The sequence below is a fragment of the Bemisia tabaci genome, chromosome 7 (genome assembly GCF_918797505.1).
Source record: "Bemisia tabaci chromosome 7, PGI_BMITA_v3".
NCBI lineage: Eukaryota > Metazoa > Arthropoda > Insecta > Hemiptera > Aleyrodidae > Bemisia > Bemisia tabaci.
Window position 1 is genome coordinate 44,174,239 of NC_092799.1, and position 26,442 is coordinate 44,200,680.

General features: G+C 39.6%; 1 protein-coding gene across 3 annotated transcripts; it reads left to right on the forward strand.

The window, feature by feature from the left end:
• Positions 1-79: 79 nt before the first annotated feature.
• Positions 80-25,609, forward strand: LOC109035832 (uncharacterized). 3 transcript variants are annotated; one of them, XM_019049628.2, is made up of 3 exons: positions 80-379; positions 1,877-1,992; positions 20,415-25,609. In XM_019049628.2, exon 3 carries the CDS (start codon positions 20,548-20,550, stop codon positions 24,229-24,231), a length of 3,684 nt encoding a protein of 1,227 aa, XP_018905173.2. In that variant the 5' UTR covers positions 80-379; positions 1,877-1,992; positions 20,415-20,547; the 3' UTR covers positions 24,232-25,609. The 3 variants fall into 3 exon arrangements, with proteins under 3 accessions (XP_018905173.2, XP_018905170.2, XP_018905171.2); XM_019049625.2 differs by lacking the exon at positions 20,415-25,609 and adding an exon at positions 7,814-13,484 and having other exon boundaries at positions 92-379; XM_019049626.2 differs by lacking the exons at positions 80-379; positions 20,415-25,609 and adding exons at positions 498-700; positions 7,814-13,484.
• The last annotated feature ends 833 nt before the right edge of the window (positions 25,610-26,442 follow it).

Below are 26,442 nucleotides of genomic sequence, written 5' to 3' on the forward strand. Positions count from 1 at the left end.
TTTGTTTTCTACTTCTCATCGAAATTGGCGACTTTTCTCCCGTTCTCGAAAATGGATTCATCGGTGAGACTAGGCAACACTGAACAACTAAACGCTTGCTCGTAAAGCAGGAGGTTAGGATTTGGCGCGATAAGCATGGTCAGCAGATATTGTGTTGTGGTTTCGTTTTATTAAAGCTGAAGTAATCACATTTACTTTTTTCGTTCTTACTTAACGAAGTTTCTCACGCAGACAATGAGATCTCTTGATTAATCCGCCGTTGCTTGAACCTTCATATCTAGATCTACCTGTTTGATTGATACCAGCGTGTGATTGCCTGAATCAAAAGCTCATCCTCTTGCTGTTTCTGAGTCATCATGCCCACATTCTAACGTTTTTGGTAAGGAACTTTTTGCATCTTTTATCACATATACTGATCGCATCAAGTACTGATGAACTTATCGTCAACAATTGATTATATTTTCATCAATTAGATGATATGTCAGAGTCTTGCATGTTCTTCAGGCTGTGGCTGGTTTCAAAAGTTTGACTACCATTAACTGAAGAGTTATTTGTTTTTGAACACCTGAAAGTTTGTTTTTAGTAATAAAGTGAAAGTACTTACAAGCGACATGGTGTATGAGCATGGTTACTTAGTAAAACCATGAAGATCAGCAGCATATCAGTACTTATGTGAGTCTGTTGCTCTTCATTCCTGAAGGTAATCTGTCTAAGGCTGGCTATGTTTGAACTAGCTTGTCATGTATTTCAGTTTGCGGAACCTTTGCCAATTTTGACTTCCAAGCCAACAAACAATGATCGCCTCTGAATATGAATCTAATCAACCAAAGAGTCGTCACAAACTCCTCTAGAATCAACTATTTCCAGGAACTAAATCCAGGAATAATACCGCTTTTTATGGAACAATGACCAACGAGCACTCTTCTGAGCGGTCTATTCTTTTTCGAGAGCTTGACCAATCGTTCATTAGTTATCAATGAAGACGGGAAGAGCTTAACAAGTTGCTCGTCACTCATCATCAGCATCGGATGAGAAATAGCTGCGACCTATTGACATTGTGATTCCTAAAACCTGCTTCGTTTTTCTGGAGTTGTTTCTGTTGCTCAAATAGCCAGTGCCAAAACCATATCAATGGCAAAAGTTCAAGACTCAGTATCTCTGTTTGCGATGTTTTAGACTTCTTGTCACACTTTATTTTTCTCTCAGAAAAATAATCAACGTAATTTCTTGAAAACTTCCTTGATGTTTCTTCTCTGCCAACAGAATATTCTGTTTAAATTTGGAGCTATAATGCTAGGAGATAAGATTTTGGAACACCGCAATGGAGATTTGTGGTTTCGCACTTGAGCCATTGATATTTTTCACAGATTCAACCAGAATCAGCCTGGCTAAATTTCTCGTCTAATTACCTCCCAAATTTCTCTACAGTAAACGAAGGAACATGATGCCTTGAAACTTCCTGTGAATGTTTCTGGGCTTTTGAAGTTTACACTCACATAATTTCAAGTTAGAATTATGATCACTGTTTTGTTTAAAAAATATTACCTCCCTGCATGCAAAAAAATGAGAAATTTCTTACTTAATGTAAGATATTAGGATTACGTATGTACTGAAAAGAGATATTTTGATTTCCATGTTAGTTCATATCACACATTTTTTTCGCCCCTGAAAAAGTTGCAATGAAAAAATTTGAATGTAGGTACAACAAGGTATCATTCCTGAGTATTGCTGATGGATGTGTTAAGTGACCATGTTTCCTACTTGAACAGAGTCAATAACTGCAAGAAGTAAAGGAAAAACCATATTCTTTTGCTCCGCATATTATCCTCAGTGTTTTTCATGATTAACACCAAAAAATTATCTTCTTGGTTCTCAGGTTCCCTCACTCCTCATATCACAGCAGCTCATTCAGTGGTCTAGAATCCTGCCATGCGGTCATCAGACGGATAACACCTGTCAGTCACTGAAGTTCCCAGTGTCTTCATTTATCTGGTAAGACTAACTCAACAATCTTCTTCAGTAAATCTTTCATCGAAAACTTAAGATTTTCTAATGGTGTTAAAAATTGTTACAAATTTTATCGTAACTCACAGTTATACTTCAAGTACCTACCTATTCAAGATGCTGTGCACAGCAGTATGGCGAATTTACCTATGATCACATCACTTTTGATATCCATATTCAGCATGAAACCCAAGAAAGCTCCTGTTTCATTAAAATTTGAAAAATGGAGCAACAGCAGCGAAAGAGAACTGACCTGTTTCAAACCAGATCCATACAAGATTCAATTTATCAGTTTTCAAACTTATAATGAACTAATCATGCAATCATACGGCAAAGAATATTTGCCAGAGGTGATAAATCTCCGTATTAACTACTTTTTCCCTTGAGTCTGCAATTATAAGTTGGGTTTTTCTCAAGCCCGCGTCCCACTATGGAATGAACTCATCAAACGGAAGATGGCGGGGATGCGCACTGGTTTTCGCGCAAGTCTGCTATGAAAAGTTTGCAGGCCGTCTAATGCTGATGAACAATCGAAAGCCATCTGCCATCTTGGATTTGATGAGTTCATTTGATAGTGGGCCACGGGCTTAAGACAGTGGCAGAATTATTTCCAGGGTTGGCATTTTAGCAAAATCTTCAGTAGTCAAAAGTTGTTGAGGGTAGGCAAAATTTGCTGAGAGGGAGACAAAACTTAATAAAACCACGAAAAATACCCTCAATATAACAGAAACTTGGTTCATAGTTGCAAAGGATTAGGGTTGTCGATACTTAATCGATACTTCCAAACTATCGATACTTTTGACTAATACTCATCATTACTCAACGATCTCAATACCATGTGGTATCAATGTTCAGACCCCAATATCGATGATATTGATACTTAATCCGATTTGGCCATGAAGAAGGCTTCTTTTTCTTTTTTAACAACTTCCTTCTCTTCTTTTTCACTTTCACCATAAAGTGTGACGAACGATGGAGTAATCAGGTTTCTCAAGATGATTACTTTTGTTATAAATGTCAAAAACTGCCCGATTTGATATCAGTAGTGAAGGGTTCATAAAAATAGTTGACTAAGCATGCGTATAAGGGCGGTTTCAAGAGAAGCGTAAATCAGGCGGAAATAAACGTCCAATAGACGTACGCACACTCTGAATTACGGCATAATTTAGAAATAGTATTGATGGTATCGATACCTCAAAAGCATCGATGGTATTGATACCTCTAAAGTATCGATGATACAGCTTGAAAATTGCATTGTTGATGCAGTATTGAGGTGAAAAATGCGTAATTTGTCATGATTTCACCTAACTGCTGGAAAAATCGCGTGCAAATCCACAGCATAGTGTGTGCTATCTGGCAATGGATCAGCCGGAAAAATCACGCATTTTTCACGATATCGAGGTGAAAATCATGAAATCTCTTTTTTTCACAAAACCGCTGCATGAATGATGAAAGCATGTATTATGTTCACATTGTTATATGAGGAAATCAAGCGTGCAACTATTCGAACTCCGGAGTGGGCATGTGGTATCACGCTAAAATGAAGGAATATCTTAGCCAATTCGCTTGTCTTAAATTACTACCGTTTATGAATATCATACTCGCACTGTTATCAATACAGGGCCTGATTAAGGGGGTGGCCACATGGGCCGCGGCCCATGGCGGCGAATCTATAGGGGGCGGAAAATTTTGAAATTTTTTTAAATGTAGACACAGAAAATTCGAATTTAGAAAAAAAAACAAAAATTACAAACCAGAAAAGGCGACAAAATCTCTAATTTTCTGAGAGTATAGTAATTTCTACTTTCGTCGTCTTTCAGTGAAACAAGAGAGAGCACCTTTAATTAGCCGAGTTAAGAGAGAAACCAAACACGCAATTTGGCCTGAAACGGCGCGACTTAGAGAGGAACGATGACGAGGACTTAAGATGAAAAGGAGAAGCCCTCGGCGCGGCGATCGGCATGTAACACATACTAGCCTCTACATGACTGCACAAATACTTCACGCGTTGCGGCAAACACAGTGCGATCAGCGTGAAAGGCAGAGTGCCTGCAAGACTGTCGGAATACTTCACGCATTGCGTCAAACACAGTGCATTCAGCAGCGGTCGGCGTGAAACTCATAGCTCACGCATTGCGCCAAACACGGTGCGGTCTGCGCGGCGCGGCGGCGGAAGTTAAAATCATTAATCCACATTTATGTTTGTTCTTTCATAATTTTTTCGTTCATTTCTTATGAAAGGAAGGCCTTGTCCACACAGAGATAGGTTTACAAGACTTAACTTTCGCGCAAAGTTCCGTGAACTTTTGCTAGTAGTGTTGACTGGGTTTTCCCAAAAAATGTGTTCAACACGAGTAAACGCGTCTTATGCACCCCTCCCCCGCTGGCACGTTCATTTGATGGTTTTTATTGATGTTTCAAAACGAATGAGAAGGGGGCGGCAAAATACAGGCGGCCCACGGGCGGCAAGTAGGTAAATCCGGCCCTGTATCAATATCTCACATTTTCCATGATATTGAGGTGAAAATTGTACGATCTTTTATGTTCCTGCATAACGGTTGAAGAAATCGCGTTGTTGGTGTAGTATTGAGGTGCAAAACACATAATTTTCTGTGATTTGACCTAACTGCTGAAAAAATTGCGCGCAAATCCTCAGTATAGTATGTGCGAAGCTCTAGAAACGAATCAGCCGGAAAAATCACGCATTTCTCTCGATCAGTGTTCGAAACTCACAGGCGCAGAGCGCCTAAGAGATCGGTCATGGCGCCTGAAAAATGAAGGTTCTGCGCCATCGTGGCCCCTAAAAATCCCCCCCCCCCCCCAAAAAAAAAATCCTAGTTTTTCTCGTTGGTGATTTTTCGAAATTTCCCCAAGTAACAGCTAATAGTTGTAGCAACTAAAACACCTTGCGTCTAAAAAAAAAAAATCCTAGTTTTCCTGTTGGTGATTTTTCGAAAGTTCCCCAAGTAACAGCTAATAGTTGTAGCAACTAAATCACCTTGCGTCTAACTTGTCACTAAATGCGCCGTGATACAGAGGCCAAAAGTCAATCTGGCCCCTAACAAATCTTCAATGGCCCCTAAAAATCAAGCTTGATGCGCCACATGGCTCCTGAAACTCCAAGTTGAGTTTCGAACACTGCTCGCAATTTCGAGGTGAAAATCGCGTAATTTTTCCTTTTTTCCCTAAAACGGCTGCATAAATTAGAATGCACGTATTCTGTTCACATTGTTATATGAGGAAATGAAACGTGCAACTATTCGAACTCCGGAGTGGGTGTGCGGTATCACGCGAAAATGAAGGAAAATCTTAGCCATTCGCCTGTCTCAAATTACTACTATTTATGAATATTATGATCGCATTGTTATCATAACCGCGTATTTTCTGCGATATTGAGGTGAAAATTGTGCAGGGTGTCTACAAGTCCGGAATTTCCGAAAAGTCCGACAATAGCACTGATTTTTTAAGGGCGGTCCGGAAGCACCGAAGGAGTGCGGGAATTCCGCAAGAAGGTCCGGAATTTATGTCATTTTGGCCACAATTCGAGCGAGATTTTCAAATTTTGAATTTTTCGAATTTCGTCAAATGAAGGTACTGAAAAAGTACTGATTTTTTTTTTGTTGAGGAGGTACTGAATTTTTTTGGAATGTACTGAAAAAGTACTGTAAAACTACGGATTTTTGGCCAGCCTGTTTTAGTAGACACCCTGTTGTGCGAATTCCTATTTTCTCTCACAACCGCTGGCAAAGCTGTGTTTTTGCTGCAATGTTAACGAAAAACGCGTGATTTTTATGATTTTACACAACCGCTTATCATTTTTTAATGTATGAATAGAATATTCGATGTGTCTCTCATCCTTATTTTTTGCGAAGATGTCATTTCTCTTATCACTCTTTTGTTTCCTCTTCTTCCCCGTGAGTACTTAAGCTCCTCCGAATTCGATTAAGCCCGCAGTTTTCGAAACAGCGGATCTTGGATTATTTTGGCTCTAATGCATTTCAATTCAAGCTGTTGCACCTTGATAAGAAACGGACCACTCTCTGAGTTTCTCATAGCAACATCATCATAATGTGACCTGCGCAAGCTAGTCAAATTTGATCGATTTCTCTCGCTAGTTAGCTGGATCAAAGCATCGATGGGTTTATTATTCCGGAAAAGAGAACACATACGTCATCACTTTTTTTATTGCAGCTTCTTTTGTTTTATTTTTCCCTCTCCTTTTTTTGCACCTCGTACGGATCATCCTTTTTGTTTTTTTTTCCTGTGGCTGTTCTGGTGCGAAGCAAGTTGTACCCTGATGTTTCAAATTTTATGAAAAGAATATTAAATTTTTGGCGGGAAGTCAAATCTATTTGCTATTCTGGGAGATTTTTAGATAATTACTAAGAAGCGACATTTTTTACAACGCTGTAATCGCGCTGGTTCCTTTTTGCTTGGTGCGATATAATTATTGCTCAAATCTTCTGCGAATTTCACTAAATCATTTCAAATATACTCACATACAATATCGAGGCAATATTTTTGTAACTTTTTCTTTTTTCAAACAACAAAAGATTAAGCATGGTGCGCGATGCTGAAGCGATGCAATTGAGATACATGATTCTCCCGAAATTATGATGAAAACGGGAAGAAATCGCGAGTCGAAAATTAGGACGCATGATCCTAGTTTAGCGGCGTTATCAGCGCCGCGCCAATTAGCGCAGCGTGGTCTTGTAGTCGTCGCAGTGTGACGCGCCTTCAATTCCAGCTAGCGGCAATGTGGCCATCACCCGTGGTCAAATAGTTATCTCACTAACGCCTTACATGAAGAATGTGAACTATCGATGGCTATGCGCAAAAAACCCTATTTATCTCCGATTGAAAAGTTGCACACCTTCCACTCGTGCTTTGTTTTTTATTTGCTTTTTTAATGAAACCAAAATTCCTTACCAACATTTTCTGCGATATTTATTTATTCATTTTAAGTATATTCACAGAAAATTTAAACGAGAGTTTTTTTTTTTTTTTTTTTTTTTGATGTATTCTATTTAAGAGCAAGCACAATTGTTTCCGACCTGAGAGGAAATCTAATTCGATTAATACACGCATGATCAGTGACATATTTTAAAGAAAATTTCGATCCTTATGTATAATTGCTCTCTCCTCAATTTTGTACTTTTCGCCACGACGCGCTTTTCTTCCAGAGAAAGCAATTTTTAATCTTGGGAACGGTTATTCAACGGTTAAAATTGACAACTTGACAACTCGAGATTTTCGTAGTATAAAAAAATTCGTCGTCACGAGCTCTAAAAATGATACGATCGGTTTGAAACTTTACAGGATTTGTTTTATCTTTTTGTTAATGTAATGTCACCTATTAGAGACCGGCAGCTGAACTTTTCCACCTTTTTTTTAGCATTCAAATAAGCCGCACCCTACTGTAACATTGTTCGCTATAGTAATGATATTTCTTCCAACGAAGCAATTTTCAAATGAATATATCTCCTTTCACAATTTCATCTTGCTGAGGAGGCAAGAAACTAAATAAAGAAATTATCCTCCATTGTTAAATAAATAATCCGAATACTTTTCATCGAATACAGTGTTACCTTAACTTATTTTGCACAATTTACAATTGTAATGTGCCGCTTGGCACATATAGTACACAATACAGTGCAAATACAATACAATAGTGCACTTGGTCAGCTAGCTGTCTCCATTATTGTCTCTAAGCCGACGCAAGCTTCTCGTTCGGTCTGCATCCTGTCAAGTCGTTTTTGGTGCTTGCAATCAGCTCGCGTAATGTTTCTCTAATTTTAACTTGTTTCAGAAAAATAAAACATCAAACTCTCTTCCTCGATATACTGTGGGCTCTGGCTTCAAGGGTCCGAAGATTTTGTCGCGCCTCTCAACCCCCTCTCTCTGTTGGCCCACCTTGAGGAATTATTCACAAAATGATTAGCAGCACTGTCCTTCTCACCAAGTTTTTCTACTATCCTCTCGGCAATACTCCACCCAATTCTTTAACTCAAGATCTACCTCCAGAACAAGATGCTGACATCCTTTTATTAGGATGCGGTGATGCTAGAAACATTCTATTCACTTGTTTCGTCGACAATGCTCGACGAATAGATGTCACCTGCTGCGACATCGAACCAGGCATCCAAGCTCGGAATGTTCTATTGTATTCTTTGCTCATCGACGACGAAGCTAATCTGAATATCGACCGAATTTGGAACATCTACTACCACTGGTCTCTAGATACCGAATCCTTAGAACTCCTCGAAACGCAGATTGAAAAACTTCTGCAGTTTTCCGAGTCCATAGATCAATGGCATAGCTCAGCCTACGGGTCAGCTATCCGTTTTTGCGATGGAACCTCCTTGTCTCGCGTTAGGGATTACTGGTCGAACTACTCATCACGAGGTCATCCACCGCCCAAGAATGAGAAGCGAATAGGTCGAATGAAAGCAGCGATTGAAAGAGCTCAATCTAGTCGCAAAGAGAGGTTGAAAAATGGGTTTGACCTTAGCGGCATGCGTTCCGCGCTGCCTGTTATTGAACTAGATGCTGTCACTAACTTTGCCAAAGTCTCTGAACATTGGTGGAAACATGGAACAGTGCCCTTGAGCGCAGACATCCTTCGGAAAACAACGCATCTTAATCCAGCATTTTTATACTCACCAACAGACGTCCTAACGCTGCATTATGGTCTCTCACCCCTTCAAGGTTTCTCCTTGAGCACCGCTCACACACCAATTTCTAAAGGATCTGCCTTTCATCTGCCGAAAGGAGACTTGTCGTCGATTGATTATGTCGTCGAATGCGCCAAGAGGCATTTCACCATATGGGCCTTATCATTTAGGATAGCTGTAGCGAACAAGCTCATCATTCGTATATTTACAGGAGATGCTCTCGCTTTCTGCTTCGCTTTGTGCAGCCATAAGCAGAGCATTGCCGCGGGGAAGAAAGATAATTGGTTCCGCACTAATTCCAGCAGCAGTATTATCGATCTTCACGTCGACCAAGGTAGCAAGATCAAGCCTGCTCCTGTGAACTTCGATGTGATCGATACATCGAATATCGCTGATCATTTAGGGGCGTTGAATCTGATGTCCCTTGGGTCAGTCTTACTCAAGCACCACGCGTCGAGCAGCCTTTATACGGAAACATTGGTTCAGATGCACTCCAGTCTCGTAGACCGTCTCTCAAACATTTTGTGCTCGGATGTGCGTGCCATGCCTCTGTTTCTTGGCTTTGTTTTGCCCGATTTATTCACTAATGCCACGAACAGTGTCGAAGAAGATTATCTTATGGGGCCGATCTTGGAGACAATAAGTAGGAATGAAATGTCTGCGACTCAAAGTCGTTCTCGGCTCCGTTGGAAACGGTCCAGAGGATTTCAAGGTGTCAACAAATCCGGATCCGGACATATTGAAGTGGAAGCCGCGCAACTTGCCAAATTTTTGGTCGCAGCTCATGATGCCATGTTCAAGTATGAGGATCCGAATTGGTTGCTCTCTCTTCAAGGAGCTCGCAGGAATGATCCATCAGCAGTTCTGAGAGAAATCGGCATGAGTGGCACGTATGCTCGCTATAACCGGGCAAGTTTTGCGTTTCTGTTGAGTGCGCTGAAAGCCAACGTTGTCTCAGATTGGAATCTGTGTATTGATTATGTTTACAGGGGGGTGTTTTCGTATAATCCATTAGGTTCATTGATGTTGAACTCTGCGCAAGATCTGGGCTTAAATATGCACCTCTTTGGAGTCGACAATGGTCGTTTTGAGAAGCCGTCTCTGTTTCAATTAAGAGACGCAGTACTTGCCCCAGTTCTTCCCTTGGATAAAGAATTGGTGGATCAGCTCTGCGTCACAGTTCGGGTCTCGAGAAAGTGCCTCAACAAATTGATGCTGTCCAAAAAAGCAGACGAAATCGGATGTCCAGCGCTTGTTGTCAGTTTTGAAGGTCCTGATGAAGGTTGGTTGAACTTCTTTTCTGCGGTTCAGATCACATTTGGTACTTTGCGCAAGGAGGGCGACAAAGCTAATTCATGTCTCTATATTGAGGAAGATTCTTCCCAGCTCTCTGGTTCCTCAGACTTGTTTGCTTCAGTGTATGTACCCACAACCATGCTCCTTCAGTCAAAGCGCTCGGCACCTCTTGCCAAGGTCGGATTTTTGTTGACTGCAGTTAACGTAAGGACGTTCGCAAAGGAACTTGGCCCAAATCTAACCTTCGCCTCTTTTGAAATGACGAGCAAAAATGTTTCGATCACTAAATATATGCCTGGAACGTCCGCGCTTCCAAATTTTACCTATGTTGCAAAAAAAGAAGATAAAACCCCATTTAACATTACCACAGTACGACTCGCGGACAACGGAGCTAAAGTTACCTCACTCATCAAGCGAGTTTGTTTGAAAGATGACGCAGAAGCTAAAGCTAAACTCGCGCTGAAAACTTCCGAAGTGAAAATCAAATTTAAGTCGCCATTCACAGCCGTTATCAGTATTGCCGAGTCGAAACATTTTGAAATTCTATTCCCTGCCCCGGTGTCAATGTCCAAGTATAACTTAAAAATTGCCAGAAAATCATCATACATTGACGTGGAAACTTCCCTTTTAGACCCCCTCGAAAAAGAAGCAGCGAACTTCATGTTCCCTCTTTTTGTATCGAAAGTCCCGAGTGGTTTAAAAATACCAATGCCTTGGACAGCGATGCGTATAAACCTCGACGCTCTGCCACCAATAGACGTCCAAAACAAGGACTCGATAACATGGATGAATCCACTTTTCAGTGCGATGTTTTCTAAACGTGAAGCGCGAACCCGTGCGTCGAGCGCAAAGAACGACGTACGAACGGATCTCAAAGATGGGCTCTTCTCCATTTTCGTACAATTTGCAGGGCTCCAAGGTGTCAAAGTACCGGTATTTGGATTATCCACCAAAGACCTTGGCATCCAAACTCTAATTTTTGCGTCGAATCTTCGTTTGGACCTGGCAAACCTCTCGGTCGTGCTTGATGCTGCTATAATTCCTCTAACCTATGAGATGTTATTCAATGATGAGCAAATGAAACAGTTCCTTGATGAACTCAACCGTAGTGGCCTCTTGTGTATCGTCAATGTTACCGAAACGGAGAATGTCTCTTGGAAGGTCTTATTGCCGGCAATGGTAGAGCGTTGTCGGGCCAGCAATACATGGAAACATTCCTCCCGTTGTGAGTACCTGAAAGCCGGGCATATTCCTCTTCCGAAAGGATTGCGCGAAGTAGGAAAATCATCCGTGTGCTCTTGCGGTATCGGAAAGTGCTTTCCTCCTGACTTTTTAAAAGATGTTAAAAAGAAATTCTCGGAATTCGACACGATTTTGAGTCGATACGCTACTCGAGCTGCTGTTGGACCTGTCTTCGCCGTGCCTTATGTCGAGAGCACCCTCAACATTCTTGAAGACCTAGAATCGCTGCAAGTGGCAGACGCAGAAATGTGCCACAATTGTGGCCAGAGCGGAACTGTGAATTCTCGAACTGGTTTGCCGAACCAGGTCTTGAAGAATTGTTCGAAGTGCGGATTGGCAAAATATTGCTCAAGAGAGTGTCAGAAGGCAGACTGGAAAAAACATAAGCCGTTTTGTAAATCTCGCTAAGAACCTCTAGAATATTCAAAGCTTGATTAGCGTTAAGTCAGCAGTCAGAAAATCTGGACCCATCTATTTCATTAGTCTCCTCAGTGTGCCCTTATTGCTGAAAAGATGTCAGGATAACAATAGTGAGTGCCATACGTAAGGATGTCCACATGTATTTTACGAGTTAGTTTGCGATGACACCTCCAGCAAAGTCTGAGTATTATTCAAGGTGGAGTATTTATCCCTCTTGGAAGTAATGACTATTCGTTGTGAAAAAACTTTAATCAAGTTGGGGGGGGGGGGGGGTTCTGGTTTAACTTCCAATTGCTCCTACCAATTCAAGTCAGCTCAGGGTGAAGAATGAGAAGAGATATTTTGTAAAATAATATAATATTTCGCTCAGATTACCTCTTAAGGCAACCAATAGTTTTGAGGATATTATGTCACAGTTCAGAGAATGAAAGTTTTCGAAGTTCGAGTTTTTCTAAATTATTGCAGAAGAAAATTGTTTTTTTAAATTAATTTATTTACTTTATTCATTAGTATTACTTTAGTCTCCATGTGTCGTTAACCCGCTCCGCCGAATGTAAAGAAAACGCATCATTTTTGCCAAGAAAGAGCCGTTCATAGGTTTTAATTCTCATAAATTGTACAAGTCACTTTTTTCAAATTGAATGTTCATATCAAAAATGCAACTAAACAAAGTCTCACTCTTAATGAAAGTGCAATTGCTTTGTCAGTTGTGAAGTTTATATTCAGTCATTCCACGCTCGAATTCTTCTTAAAAGTCGTTACAGATTTTATTGAGTTTTTATACTGTCATTAATAATGCTAGTTTTTTCCATTGTGAGAAATAAATTCAAAAATACGTTTCTCCAATTAAATCCATGTATTGAACGAACCACACCAATTAATTTTGAAATCAAGTGAGTACTTTTCTCAGGGTTTAATCCTTTTTGTACATTTCAACATTGGTGATAATGTTGTTTGCATTTATATTATATCCGCAGTTAAATAATTTGTTTCCTTTGTTACCTGTAATTACCATAATTTTGTTGCTAACTTTATTTTTGTAAGTTATTTTTTTTAGTACGAAAATTTCTTTAACAGTAATTGTTACCAGTGAATGTGCATCCATTGAGGGTGATCTAGTGATTTTTTTAATGTTTACTCACTCAGACCTCGTAATTAATTTGATTATTATTTTTGAAAAACGAAATTTACAGCATCATATTGTTTATACAGAATAGAAAGTACAAACAAAAATTCATAAAACTTGTTAAGGCAATTTGTTTTATCCTGTTTATAGAGTCGCTCATTGAAATTGTAGTGCCAATTGCCTAAATATCCTCCTAAAATTTCATTCGTTGTTTTATATTATTTTGCTTGTATTAGAGTTTTTCATGTCATTGATAAAGGAAATCTGAGAAAGGCGTGTAACATATTCAGTGCTTCTAAATATATCTTGTAAATTAATGCTACTTTTCCATTGCTGGGCTTTTCCTCGCGGCACCCGTCTTCTAGAATAAGTACAAAACTTTCAAATTAAAAATCGGTATTGAATTTTTTATACTTTCGTCAATAATTGTCCCCTTTTTTTCCTGCGCGCAGGCCAGAGGTCATGTCTGTATCGATTTTCAATCAAGTAAACATGTTTTTCCAACCGTATTTTGTTTGCATAAACCATCCTCTGTTTTTCAGATTAAAAGTTTGTTTTTGTACTGCATAATTTTATTTTTTTACGCATTTAAATTTTGTCGAAATTTTTCCTTTACAGAATTTTATGTATCTCCTTGGGAAGAACTGGAGCTTTGTTTAAGTAAAGAATTTTTGTACCCAACCTTTTTGTATAGTAATGAAGTAAAACTCGTTTATACTTTACCTCCATTGGTTCTTTTTTTCAATTTTCACTATCATTTTAATTCACCTTGGGGCTAAAATAAATACAAGCTCGCTCTGAGTTTCGGAGTTGATTTCAAGCAAAACCACGGCGGCATCATCAACATTATTTTCCTCCTGAATTTTTGAGAAAGGAAAGCTGAATTGCTTGGAACTCCTGCAGTACCTCCTTATTATTAATATTTCCTGAAGCTTTTTTATTGGTAAAAGTGTGAAGGAAGAAATCGGCTTTTAGAATTCCGATGTACACTTACCCGACTTCTTGCTTTCTGACCAAATTTCTGAAATACCTTAAAATGATTTTTACCAATCACATTTCCATCTTTTTTAAGATTTAGTCGCCAAAAATGAATGTCGAACGTTAAACTCCCAAATCGCACGTATCTCGATTTGTGACGTTGTAAAATTCCTGCCATACTGTATTACTCAAATGGAAAACTACTCAACTTTAAATCTTAAAAACTTAATGATTTTTCTTTCTTTTTTTGGAAAAAAAAATCTGTGAAAACTCCATTGATGTTAATTTATTCTTCCTAAAAGAATAAAATTGGGGAGGAGAATTTTAAACACCACCAACGAGATACTTAGTTTGGGAGTTTCACCTTCGATTTGTCGTCACCCCTCGGGCAAAGTATCACAAGCGCCATGCGACGTTTCAAAATTCCCGCCGCCATTTTATTTTTTTACAGAGAAATCGTTGGTTAAATCTGTTTGAAAATTTCATTGTAATTCATCGACAGCACAAAGATAATTCAGTGAAATTTTCGGACAGCTTCGTCGAACAATTTCTTTTTTAAAAAATAAAATGGCGGCGGAAATTTTTAAACGTCGCATGGCGCTTGTGATACTTTGGCCGGAAGGTGACGATATGGTATATACCTGTTCTATGCTTACGCTGTGAACATCAAGGATTGGATTTAAAGTTATGATCTCACAGTAATAGCATTCTCAATCACTCGTGGTACACGTCTGTGAAAAGTAATTTTGGGTAAGCCTCTATCCAATTTTTTTTAAAATTAGCAGAATTCAAACGGACAAATCGCTAAACCGTACAATAAAAAAATCATTGATCCACGCAGGATTTGCTTATGTGGATTTTTGTCCCTTTTTTTGTTGTTGTATAGCATGATACCTACATGGATTACTCAGGGTGGTGTCAGGCGGGAAGAAAATTCATCTAAGGGATTCTAAATGTTTTTTGATCCTTTTATTGAATGCGGTCCAGCTGACGTCAGTAACAATAAACGTAGCCCTTAAAGCACCATTACAATAAAAAAAAACAGAACCAACATGTGAACATGAAAATAGAGCAAGGGAAAAGACGTGCTTTCATGACGGCGCAGAGATACAGCTATTCGTACTCGATGGATGTTCGTGTTGCAGCTGCAAAATTGAAGGCGCGATGGCGCGTTTCATGGACTTGCAATGCTTCGCTCTATGCTGCGAATGAACCGTCGCTCAGATTCGGGAGAAGAGTAAATAAACGAGGCCCAATTCAATACCTCTCTCTCACCTTCGGCTGTGTTGCTCACGCAGCCCTAAAGCATCGCAACACATAAAGCAAACGGAATCATTACAACATGAAAATAGAGCCAGGGAAAGGACGTGCGTTGGCGACGGCGCAGAGATACAACTATTCGTACTCGATGGATGTCCTGTGTGCGTCTGCAAAATTGAAGGCGCGATGGCGCGTCTCGTGGACTCGCAATGCTTCGCTCTATGCTGCGAATGAATCGTCGCTCAGATTCGGGAGAAGAGTTAATAAACGAGGCCCAATTCAATACGTTTCTCTTACCTTTGGCTGTGTTGCAAGCAAACGGAATCATTACAACATGAAAATTGAGCCAGGGAAAGGACGTGCGTTGGCGACGGCGCAGAGATACAACTGGATTGCATTTTGCAAAACGGAACCACTAGCATTGCAATGATAAATCAATAATGCAATGATCAATAAATGCAATGATAATTCAATAATGAAGTATAAAATGTTGTGATTTTCTATATTTATAGTTTTAATCAAAATTATTATCGTGATAATTACTATAATAGAGACGTATTGTGCAACTTCATCTTTTGCAAAAACATTGCGGAAATCGTGAGAAACTATGAAATTTAGATGGTAATTTTTGTCTTAAATTTACAGTTTTTAGCGAGTAAAATAGAAACTATTAATGGATAATCGGGTTTTTCCTCCAAGACAAAAGAAGTTGCACAATCTTAGCAACAATGCAATGCTAGTGGTTCCTTTTTGCAAAACGCAATCCAACTATTCGTGCTTGTTGGATGTCCATGTTGCATCTGCAAAAGGGGTGGGTGCAAAATCGACAAAATTTCCCCCCTCATGGATGTTGACCAAATTTCAGTATGTCATTCCTCACTATGGGATACGCCTTTTCCCAAAATTTCACGGCCTGAAACGAATTTCTCTCCGCGTAGCAGCGTTGCCAAGTTGAAAACCGTCGAGTTCCATATCTTTTGAACGAAAAGAGATATTGAGATGCAGTTTGCGCTAAAATTCTCCAAAAATTGCGTTCTTTCGATATATGTACTCAATTTGATCGTTTAGGTAATTTAAGATTGCAATGATGCCATTTTTCACACTTTCTTAAGGGTCAATTTTTTTTCAACCCTAGTACATCATCAAATGCCGGATTCTCGATTCGAAAAAAAAACTGTTCATTGTATTATTCGTACTTTTCCATTTCTTTTGATATATTATAGCTCCCAGGGAAACGATTAGTAACGGAGATATGAGCAATCTAAGTTTACGCTCCGCGCGCGCCGACCGGAATCCGGGCGCCGCGCTCGCCGCTCTGAGTCGTCTGCACACTCCCTCTCTTAAGCTTCACGAGGTCATTCCTATGTATTTTTTTGCGTACTTTCCATTTCTGGCCTTTGAAAAGGGCTCCGATGAATTTTTAGGGGCCTCGCGGTCCATTGTTGCCATTTTTTGCTCGTATTTAGGGTTTTTTCCCTATTTTACTCACAATTCTACTGAAAAACTTAATTTAAACGGAAAACTGTGTGCGTTGAGGGAAAGAACGTAAAGAAGAAATAAAAATTCATGTAAAAATTTTTCCTTCGTTGCCAAATTTGCGAGAAAAATCGTACTAAAGAGCCAAATATTTGAAAAATTGGATAAATCCCCACGCCATGGTTTATGAAAGTGGGGCATAGCTTTCATATTGACGTACTTACGTAACAGATCTTACCTATCTATACAACATATTAAAAAAGCATAGTTGTATTTGGATTCCCACGATCTGAAAATTGTCCGGGATGTCACCTTTTGCGGTCTTTTCTTATGTGTAAGGTAGATCTTTTGAATGTTTTTCGACCTTTAGTCATCCTCCGTAGGGGTGTATCGTAACCATATGTCGTAGAACGTAGAAGGTTTTAGGAAATGAATAATGACTTTCATGCAGAATTGAAGAGCTTTTCCGGAAAAAGGGCACATACCGAAAAAACGTGTTGTGAGAAAAACGCATTTGAAGTTTTCATTCTTACTTTCTGGCCACTGATGATGACATACATCGGAACTGGGGCACTCATATCAACGTTCATACACTCCAGAATGAATAACGGCCATTGGTAAAACTTACACTTCTTCCAGTGTTGTGGGAAGAATTTTTTAAAATTATTCGTTATGTGCCCTTTTCCTGGAAATGGACCAGTGGTCATAGGTTTTGGCTTTTGAAGCTGAATTTTCGAGACTTCAACGAGTTTCTAAACAAGAGTAAATAATTCCGATTGACTAATAAATAATAATTTCGATTGAGAACGCGCAGGTGGATCATCTTCGATCATTCATAATGAAAAAGACTGCGAAACACGCGAAAAAATCGAAAAATTCAATCTCACACGAGACCATAAAAAATAAATCATTAATAATTAAAAAAATTCACGTGTGACTGGTGCAACGCGTAGAGAATCCCTACAATCCCTGCAACCCGATGCTATTGCATTGATTAGCAGAATCAGTGCGGTGCATCTGTAGTGAGGGATCCTTATCAGTACCCATCACCTCCCTGCCTGCCCGCGCACTATCTCCTAAACGTCGCGGCGAAAGTACCCAGAAGCAAATAGATGAAATACGTCTGTGACCCCTGACTTATTCTTAGCCTCAAAAAACGTGGTCTCGTAGCTCCAAAAATTGATCAATTAAGCTGAAACTCGGGGCATTGGTACATTAGGATGCAAGGAATCCATTTCTGTCACCTCCGATAGAGGGCACATACGCGTATGTGCCCTTTTTCCGGAATGCTCCTCAATTGTGGGCTTCTCTTCTCATGCAGCCTCTCTGCCTCTCATCTTGGGGAAGTGGCCCGTAGCATTAAGTCATACTTAAAATTATAATTCTAAAATTAAGTCGAAGTCATAATTCACTTTCCTAGAGACATCTTCGTCATAATTAATCCAATTTTGGCACTTTAGGACGATTTTTCTTGAAAATTTGGCAACGTAAGAATAAGTCCTTACGAACGTTAATGATGTACTTTTTTACGTTCTTTTCAAAAATGAAAATTACAGCAAAAATACATACGATACACCCCTACGGAGGATGACTAAAGGTCGAAAAACATTCAAAAGATCTACCTTACACATAAGAAAAGACCGCAAAAGGTGACATCCCGGACAATTTTCAGATCGTGGGAATCCAAATACAACTATGCTTTTTTAATATGTTGTATAGATAGGTAAGATCTGTTACGTAAGTACGTCAATATGAAAGCTATGCCCCACTTTCATAAACCATGGCGTGGGGATTTATCCAATTTTTCAAATATTTGGCTCTTTAGTACGATTTTTCTCGCAAATTTGGCAACGAAGGAAAAATTTTTACATGAATTTTTATTTCTTCTTTACGTTCTTTCCCTCAACGCACACAGTTTTCCGTTTAAATTAAGTTTTTCAGTAGAATTGTGAGTAAAATAGGGAAAAAACCCTAAATACGAGCAAAAAATGGCAACAATGGACCGCGAGGCCCCTAAAAATTCATCGGAGCCCTTTTCAAAGGCCAGAAATGGAAAGTACGCAAAAAAATACATAGGAATGACCTCGTGAAGCTTAAGAGAGGGAGTGTGCAGACGACTCAGAGCGGCGAGCGGCGCCCGGATTCCGGTCGGCGCGCGCGGAGCGTAAACTTAGATTGCTCATATCTCCGTTACTAATCGTTTCCCTGGGAGCTATAATATATCAAAAGAAATGGAAAAGTACGAATAATACAATGAACAGTTTTTTTTTCGAATCGAGAATCCGGCATTTGATGATGTACTAGGGTTGAAAAAAAATTGACCCTTAAGAAAGTGTGAAAAATGGCATCATTGCAATCTTAAATTACCTAAACGATCAAATTGAGTACATATATCGAAAGAACGCAATTTTTGGAGAATTTTAGCGCAAACTGCATCTCAATATCTCTTTTCGTTCAAAAGATATGGAACTCGACGGTTTTCAACTTGGCAACGCTGCTACGCGGAGAGAAATTCGTTTCAGGCCGTGAAATTTTGGGAAAAGGCGTATCCCATAGTGAGGAATGACATACTGAAATTTGGTCAACATCCATGAGGGGGGAAATTTTGTCGATTTTGCACCCCCCTTTAAGGCGCGAAGTGTGAACTTGCGATGTTCCGCTCTCTCCTGCCAATGAGACGCCGTTCTGATTCGGGATCATCATTCAAAATATTAATGACACTCCGAACCGCGAAAAACATAGACTGCTTCACCGTAAATAACCGTTAGTCTCATCTTTTGTTGGTTTTTGAAAAGTTAGACCATGACCCAAGTTTCAAGTCTTATACTACTGCATGCGATCACAAGGGTTTCCAACCTCTGTTTCATGACCCTCTGCCTGCGAACCTCAAGTATGCGCACATGAATAGTGCAATTTATATTTTAAAATGTGGGGCGCAGTTTTTTTTCAAAATTTAAGATTTCGACTCCATTAGGGATCAAATGAGGAAGGTAACCTCTCAACATGCGATTTGTTGCTACGGGTATTGCATAATTTTACAGAAACGAGCAGACGTCCTGTTATCCTCCAAGCATATTTGAGAGATTACATTCTGTATAGACTGCAGAAGTAGTTCATAGTATTTCGCAGTGAAATACTCGTACATTAGAATGTGTAGTTAGGGTGGAGATTGTGCCAGAATGTTCAAAGAAATATTTGTCGATTCCAGTGCATGTCAAGCGAATCAGTGAGAACAAAAACAAACCAACTCGAAAAAAAGAAAATAATTAAGACATACACAAAACTGCAGAGTAGGTGAAGAAGTTAGGCGGAGGAAAAGATTTTTGGTGCCGAGAGACAAGTACTGAAGGACAATTGAAAGGTCCAAGTTGGAACAGATGCGCTAATGTCAATGACCTGTATGAAAATTGAGCATTTTTGAGTTACCGAGTTGGTGTGTTTTCGCTCTCTTTAATTTAAGTGGTAGTATGTTTTTTTTTCGTGATTTTGAGGAAATCGCGTTTGTAGGTAAAAAATCATTCGGTCCTCATGCCCTAGAAATAGAAGAAACCATGAACTGTTGTTTGAGTGTCGCTGAATTCCTATCTTCATGAATTTTATTAATCAGAAATCTAATCAACGTAATTTCCTGAAACTTCCCCGATTTTCCTCTTTTTCCGATGATTAGTCGATGAAAATTTTCTTAGCGAAGATTTTGAAACACCGCGGTCTAGGTAGATACTTATTTTTCCAAGTCAAATCATCGTTTCAGGTACATAATTTTGTAACCAAAAAGTAGAAGCTTTGGAACTAAAGAAAAGTGGTTCGTTTTACATGATTTATTTTTTTTCTATATGCAAAAACAACACAGTTGAAAATCACTCTTATTTCCTCAATCGGATTTTGATTGCCATCAATCATGTGTATAATTTTTCTCCCCTCTTTAAAAATTGTTTCAGAAAAATGGATTTCTGAATGATTCGCTTCGGTCATCCCTAAGGCACCAAGACCCCTCATTCGCAGACTTATTGACGATTTTTTAGTGCACCACGACGGTTCGATCATTTTAAGTCCTGAAAATTTACTGCCACAATGATCAGTAGTACAGTTCTCATCACGAAATCGTTTTATTATCCACTTGGCAACACTCCACCTGTGTCTTTAGCACAAGACTTACCCCCAGAGCAAGATGCTGACATCCTCTTGTTGGGATGCGGTGACGCTAGAAATATTTTGTTCTCGTGTTTTGTTGACAATGCCCGACGAATGGACGTAACATGCTGCGATATCGAACCAGGAATCCAGGCTCGGAATGTTCTACTTTATTCCTTGCTCATTGACGACAAACTAAATCTTAATGTCGACCGTATTTGGAACATTTACTACCACTGGTCTTTAGACGATGATTCCGTAGAACTCCTCGAAACTCAGATCGAGAAACTACTGCAGCATTCAAAATCCATAGATGAATGGCATAACTCAGTCTATGGATCAACTATCCGTTTTTGTGACGAAGCATCTTTGTCTCGTGTTCGTGACTATTGGATGCATTTCTCGTCGAAAAGTCTCACTCCTTCCGAGGAGAATCATCGAGTGGGTAAACTTAAAGCAGCAAGAGAAAGAGCTCTAGCGTATCGAAATCAAAGGATGAAAGGAAACATTGATGTGACGTCCCCACTTCGCTCTACTCTTCCTGTGCTGAATACCGACTGCTGTTTCGATTTCTCTGAGGTTTACAACCATTGGTGGGCCAAAGGAACAGTTCCTATGAGCGCGGAGCTCGCCCAAAAAATGGTTCACCTCAATCCTACTTTCTTTTACTCACAAACAGAAGTATTGATCCTGCATTATGGTACCTCGCCCCTTCTTGGTTTCCCTCTAAGCACCGCCCAAGCTCCAATTAGCGAAGGATCTGCTTTCCATCTACCGAAGAGAGGTCTGTCGTCAATCGATCATCTTGTCGAATGTGCCAAAAGACATTTCACTGTATGGGCTCTGTCATTCAGAATAGCGGCAGCAAACAAGCTAATCATTCGTATTTTTACAGGTGATGCTCTTGCTTTTTGCTTCGCTTTGTGCAGCCACAAACGGAGCGTTGCCGCGGGGAAGAAAGATAATTGGTTCCACACCAATTTCAATTGCAGTATTATCAATCTTCACGTGGACCAAGACAGCAAAGTCAAGCCTGCCCCTGTGAACTTCGACGTGATCGATACGTCGAATATCGCTGATACTTTAGGGGCGCTGAATCTGATGTCCCTCGGGTCAATCTTACTCAAGCACCATGCATCGAGTAGTCTCTACACGGAAACATTGCTTCAATATCATTCAAGCATCGTGGGCCGATTTTCGAACATGCTTTGTGCAGATGTGAGGACCATGCCTTTGCTTCTCGGGTTTGTGTTACCTGACTTATACACAAATGCCACAAATAGTGTTGAAGAGGATTATGTCATGGGGAAGCTGAGGAAAGGATCCGGTGAACTTGTGACCAACAAACGATCACGTCTTCGGTGGAAGCGATCTGCAGGATTTCAAGATGCCAACAACTCCGTGTTCGGACACATAGAACTGGAGGCCGAAGCGCTCGCCAAATTTTTGGTTGCTGTTCACAATGAAATGTTCAAATATGATGATATAACATGGTTGTCGTCTTTCAAAAAGCGTGGTACCTCAAATTTTTGGAGAGAAGTCATCATGAGTGGTACTTTCGCTCGATATAATCGTGCAAGTTTTGCCTTCTTATTGACTGCTTTGAAATGCAATGTGATCTCAGATTGGGACTTGTGTGTCGAATGTATTTATAGGAAGATTTTTTCCTCCCATCCTTCAGAGTCTTTGATGACCAACTCGGCCCAAGATTTGATTCTCAATATGCATCTCTTCGGCGTTGACAACGGTCGTTTCATCAAGCCATCTTCGAGAGATGTCGAGGATGCCGTACTCGCACCTATTCTACCCTTGAACGAAGGGCTGCCGGACCAGCTTTGTGTCACAATCCGGGTGTCAAGAATGGATCTGAACAAAACCATTTTGAAAAAATCCCTCGAAGAATTAGGGTGTCGCGCTCTCGTCGTAAACTTCGAAGGCAGTGAACCAGGGCACGTACACTGGGTGAACTTCTTTTCTGCCGTTCAGATTATGTTCGGCAAATGGTGCAAAGCGGGGGAAGAAAATAATTCGTATCCATTCATCGAGGAAGATTCCGCGCAGCTCCCAGGCTCCTCGGATATGTATGTTTCAGTACTTGTTCCCACATTCATGCTTCTATATTCGAAAAGCAAGGTGCCTCTCGTGAAAGTTGGGTTTTTGTTGCATGCAGGGAATCAACTGGATCTTGGCGAAGAACTTGGTCCGACCCTTTGCTTTGCCTCGAGAAAAATGACGAGCAAAGATGTTTTCATCACCCGATACATGCCCGGAACTTCTTCCCTTCCAAATTTTGCCTTCGTTACTAACAGTAAGGAAAGTAAATCGAACTCAAATGTTACAACATTACGACTCTCTGACGATGGATTGAAAGTAGAATCACTGACAAGGCGAGTTTCCTTGCAGAACGATTCGGTAGCTAAAGCAAAGCTAGCCCTACGAACTAGTGAGGTGAAAGTCAATTTCAAATCACCATTCTTAGCTGTTGCCAATATTGCCAAATCTCTTAATATTGAATTAAAATTCCCTGCTCCTGTATCCATGTCAAAGTTCCGCGTAAGGATCGCACGAAAATCGTCTTACATTGAAGTGGAAACTCCCCTTTTAAATGCAGATGAAGCGGATGCGGCGAACTTCATGTTCCCTCTCTTTGTCGCGAAAGTCCCCAGTGGCTTGAAAATCCCGATGCCTTGGTCAGCAATGCGCATTAACCTTGATGCCATGCCACCGTTAGATGTAAGTAACAAGGAATCGATATCGTGGATGATCTATTTCTTCAGCGGAATGCTTCCCCATCCCAAGAAACAGTTACGCGAGTCCGATGCCACTTACAATGTTCGAAGCAGTCTCAAGAAATTGCTCTTAGGTCTTTTTGTGCATTTTGTAGGATTGGACGATGTTGAAGTTCAGACTATATTCGGGCTATCCACCCAAAACTTGGGCATCCAAACTCTAATTTTTGCGTCAAATCTTCGTCTCGATCTAGCAAATCTCTCCGTCGTGCTCGATGCTGCTGTAATCCCTCTTTCCCATGAGATGTTAGGAACAGAGGAAATGTCGAAGTTTCTTTCTCAGCTCTCCCGCAGTGGTCTTCTGCGTATTTTAAATGTAAGCGACGAACAGAATGTTTCTTGGAAGGTTTTGTTACCCGCGATGGTTGAGCGTTGTCGCGCCAGCAACACGTGGAAACATACCCCGCGTTGCGAATACCTCAAGGTTGGCGAGATTCCGCTTCCTATAGGTCTGGACGAAGTCGGAAAATCGTCCATCTGCTCTTGCGGCATTGGTAAATGTTTTCCTGCAAATTACCTAAAAGAATCGAAGAATAAATTATCGGAATTGGATACCATATTAAACCTTCATGCCACTCGTGCTGCTATCGGACCTATTTTTGCTGTGCCTTATGTTGAGGAAACGTTCGATTTCTTCGGAAACTCCGAGTTTAATCAGCCAGTGGTGAAGGAGAAGTGTGAGAATTGCGGCAAAAGTGAGAAGAAAATTTCTCCCGGAGGCCCAACAGAAGAAACTTTAAAAAAGTGCTCGAAATGCAGGGCGGTTAAGTACTGTTCAAGAGAGTGTCAAAAGACAGACTGGAGTAAACACAAACCAGTTTGTAAAGGTAATTGAGAATTCCCTAGAACTGAAAATTTCTTCTTGTACTAAACCGATGATTTTGGCGATGAGGCGAGAAATTCTCATCACATTTATAGTCGTCTATTTTCTTAGTCGTGTTAGCAGTTGAAAAAAAAAGGGCCTGAAAAGTTTATACTTTTCTTTCATCTACATGGAAAAAAATAATAATAGTGGTGAGAACAGTCTAGTTATTCCTAGGAAATTTAGTGTCTAGTACAAGATTATAGCGTTAACCAGGCAGATAAACTAAACTTTCATTAAACACTGTCAGAAATTTATTCCTGGCTACTAGATTTCCTGGGAAACACATACCGCTAGACAGCTTTCAGTCTTTTCCACTCATGAAAAATCCGATAGGAACCTCAGTTTCCCGCCGCTTTTTCAAATTGTTCGGAAACTTTCATGAATGTTACATTTGCTCCTCGCAAAAAGTTTATTAATTGAAATTAGTTGGAATTTATCAGTGCCCTCTCTTGCATGTATGCTCTTCATTTTTTCTCTTCAAGGAGTGTTCTCCTTCATATATTACTTTCTAGCTCAATTTTGTGTGTGATTATGTATTTTACTGCAAAAGTGCGATTCTTTTCCTCAATTCAGCTCTAGTTTTCCTTTTATTTGTACAAATGAAACCTAATATGTTTCATTTTTTGACTATAGTTGTGCCCTCCTCGCACTCCTGAGTTATTGGTGTTCTAAGTTATTATTTAGTACGTTTTCTTACCTTTGATATCAAAGCCTACTTCATTCACACTCGATTGACCAAGCGTTCTACTAATATTTGTCAGTGATATTGAGCGCGAGGTAGCAGAAGCTCTAAAAGTTTTCATTTTACTTCGAGAATCTTTCTTCTCCTCTCTTCTGCCACAGCAAGAATGCAACTTTATATGTTTTTATTAAATTGATATTTTCGTAATTTTGTGTTGCCTCAAGAAACATTAATTTTATGTAACTATCCATTTCAAATGCCTTTCCTCGTTTATTTTTTGCACGCAAGTACAATATGTAAAAATCTCAGTGTGAAAAAATATTTTTTTAGTACCCAGATCCACTTATAAAAGAAGATATCCCACTTTGATTTTTTGAAATTTTCACTAATGAATAAATCACATTTGTATTTTACCTTTATCCCCTTCAGTTTTAATTGTAGCCGTATATTTTTACTTGTTTAACTAACATCTTTTTATTTTACCCTTAAAGCTCTCATTTATTATTTTTTCTTTTTTTAAATTGTTCCATCATAGAACTCAGTGCCTAAAGTAACGCACTACCTACTCTTAAGAAAAATTGTTCATCATTCTGCTTTTTACGCGAACTTTTCTTCATGTATATTTCATACGTTTTTGTCAATAAAGTACTTTTATACTTTTCTACATATGCACCATTTTCTCCTTTATTCAAAACTTTATCATTGTTGTATTGTTAAAATAACACACATAATTAAAGAGATGAAAAAAAGAAGGGCGAATATCAATTATATTCCATGTTTTACTGATAAGTGCTAGAATTTGCACAATTTATAAAGAGGGAAAAAGAAACCGAAATATCGAAAAAAAAGTATGGTATTTTAGTAAAAAGATAAGTGCTCTCACTTCCTCCTGTCCTTCCTGGCTTTGAAATAGATCACAAATAGTGTTTCCACATCCACAAAGATTCTACTCATGCACTTATAGATTGCAATTTCTATATAATAAATTTAATACGAATCTGAGGACTTAAAATGTTCAAATAGTTGTAGCATTGCGCCTTAGAAATGTGACGGAAGATTACAATTGAAATAGCCTTCATACACGCTAGTCTTGTCGATTTCCTTTGACATTTTAGTAGTCGTGAATGCATAGCTAAAATGCGCTCCAGCCAGAAGTGTATTCAGCAAATGGGTGGTTTTTATACGAGGATTGAAAATAAACAAGTGGTACGGAATACAACAAAAGAATATGAACTATGCAAAACGATAATCCGGGTATCGGAACTTGGCTGTTTTAAAAACGCCTTCAAATGCGGCGTGATACCTCACGCATTCCGGAGAGTTCAAATAGTTGTATCATTGCGCCTTAGAAATGCGACAGCAGATTACAATCGAAACAGCCTTCATACACGCTAGTCTTGTCGATTTCCTTTGACATTTTAGTAGTCGTGAATGCATAGCTAAAATGCGCTCCAGCCAGAAGTGTATTCAGCAAATAAGTATAGTTTTTATAGGAGGAT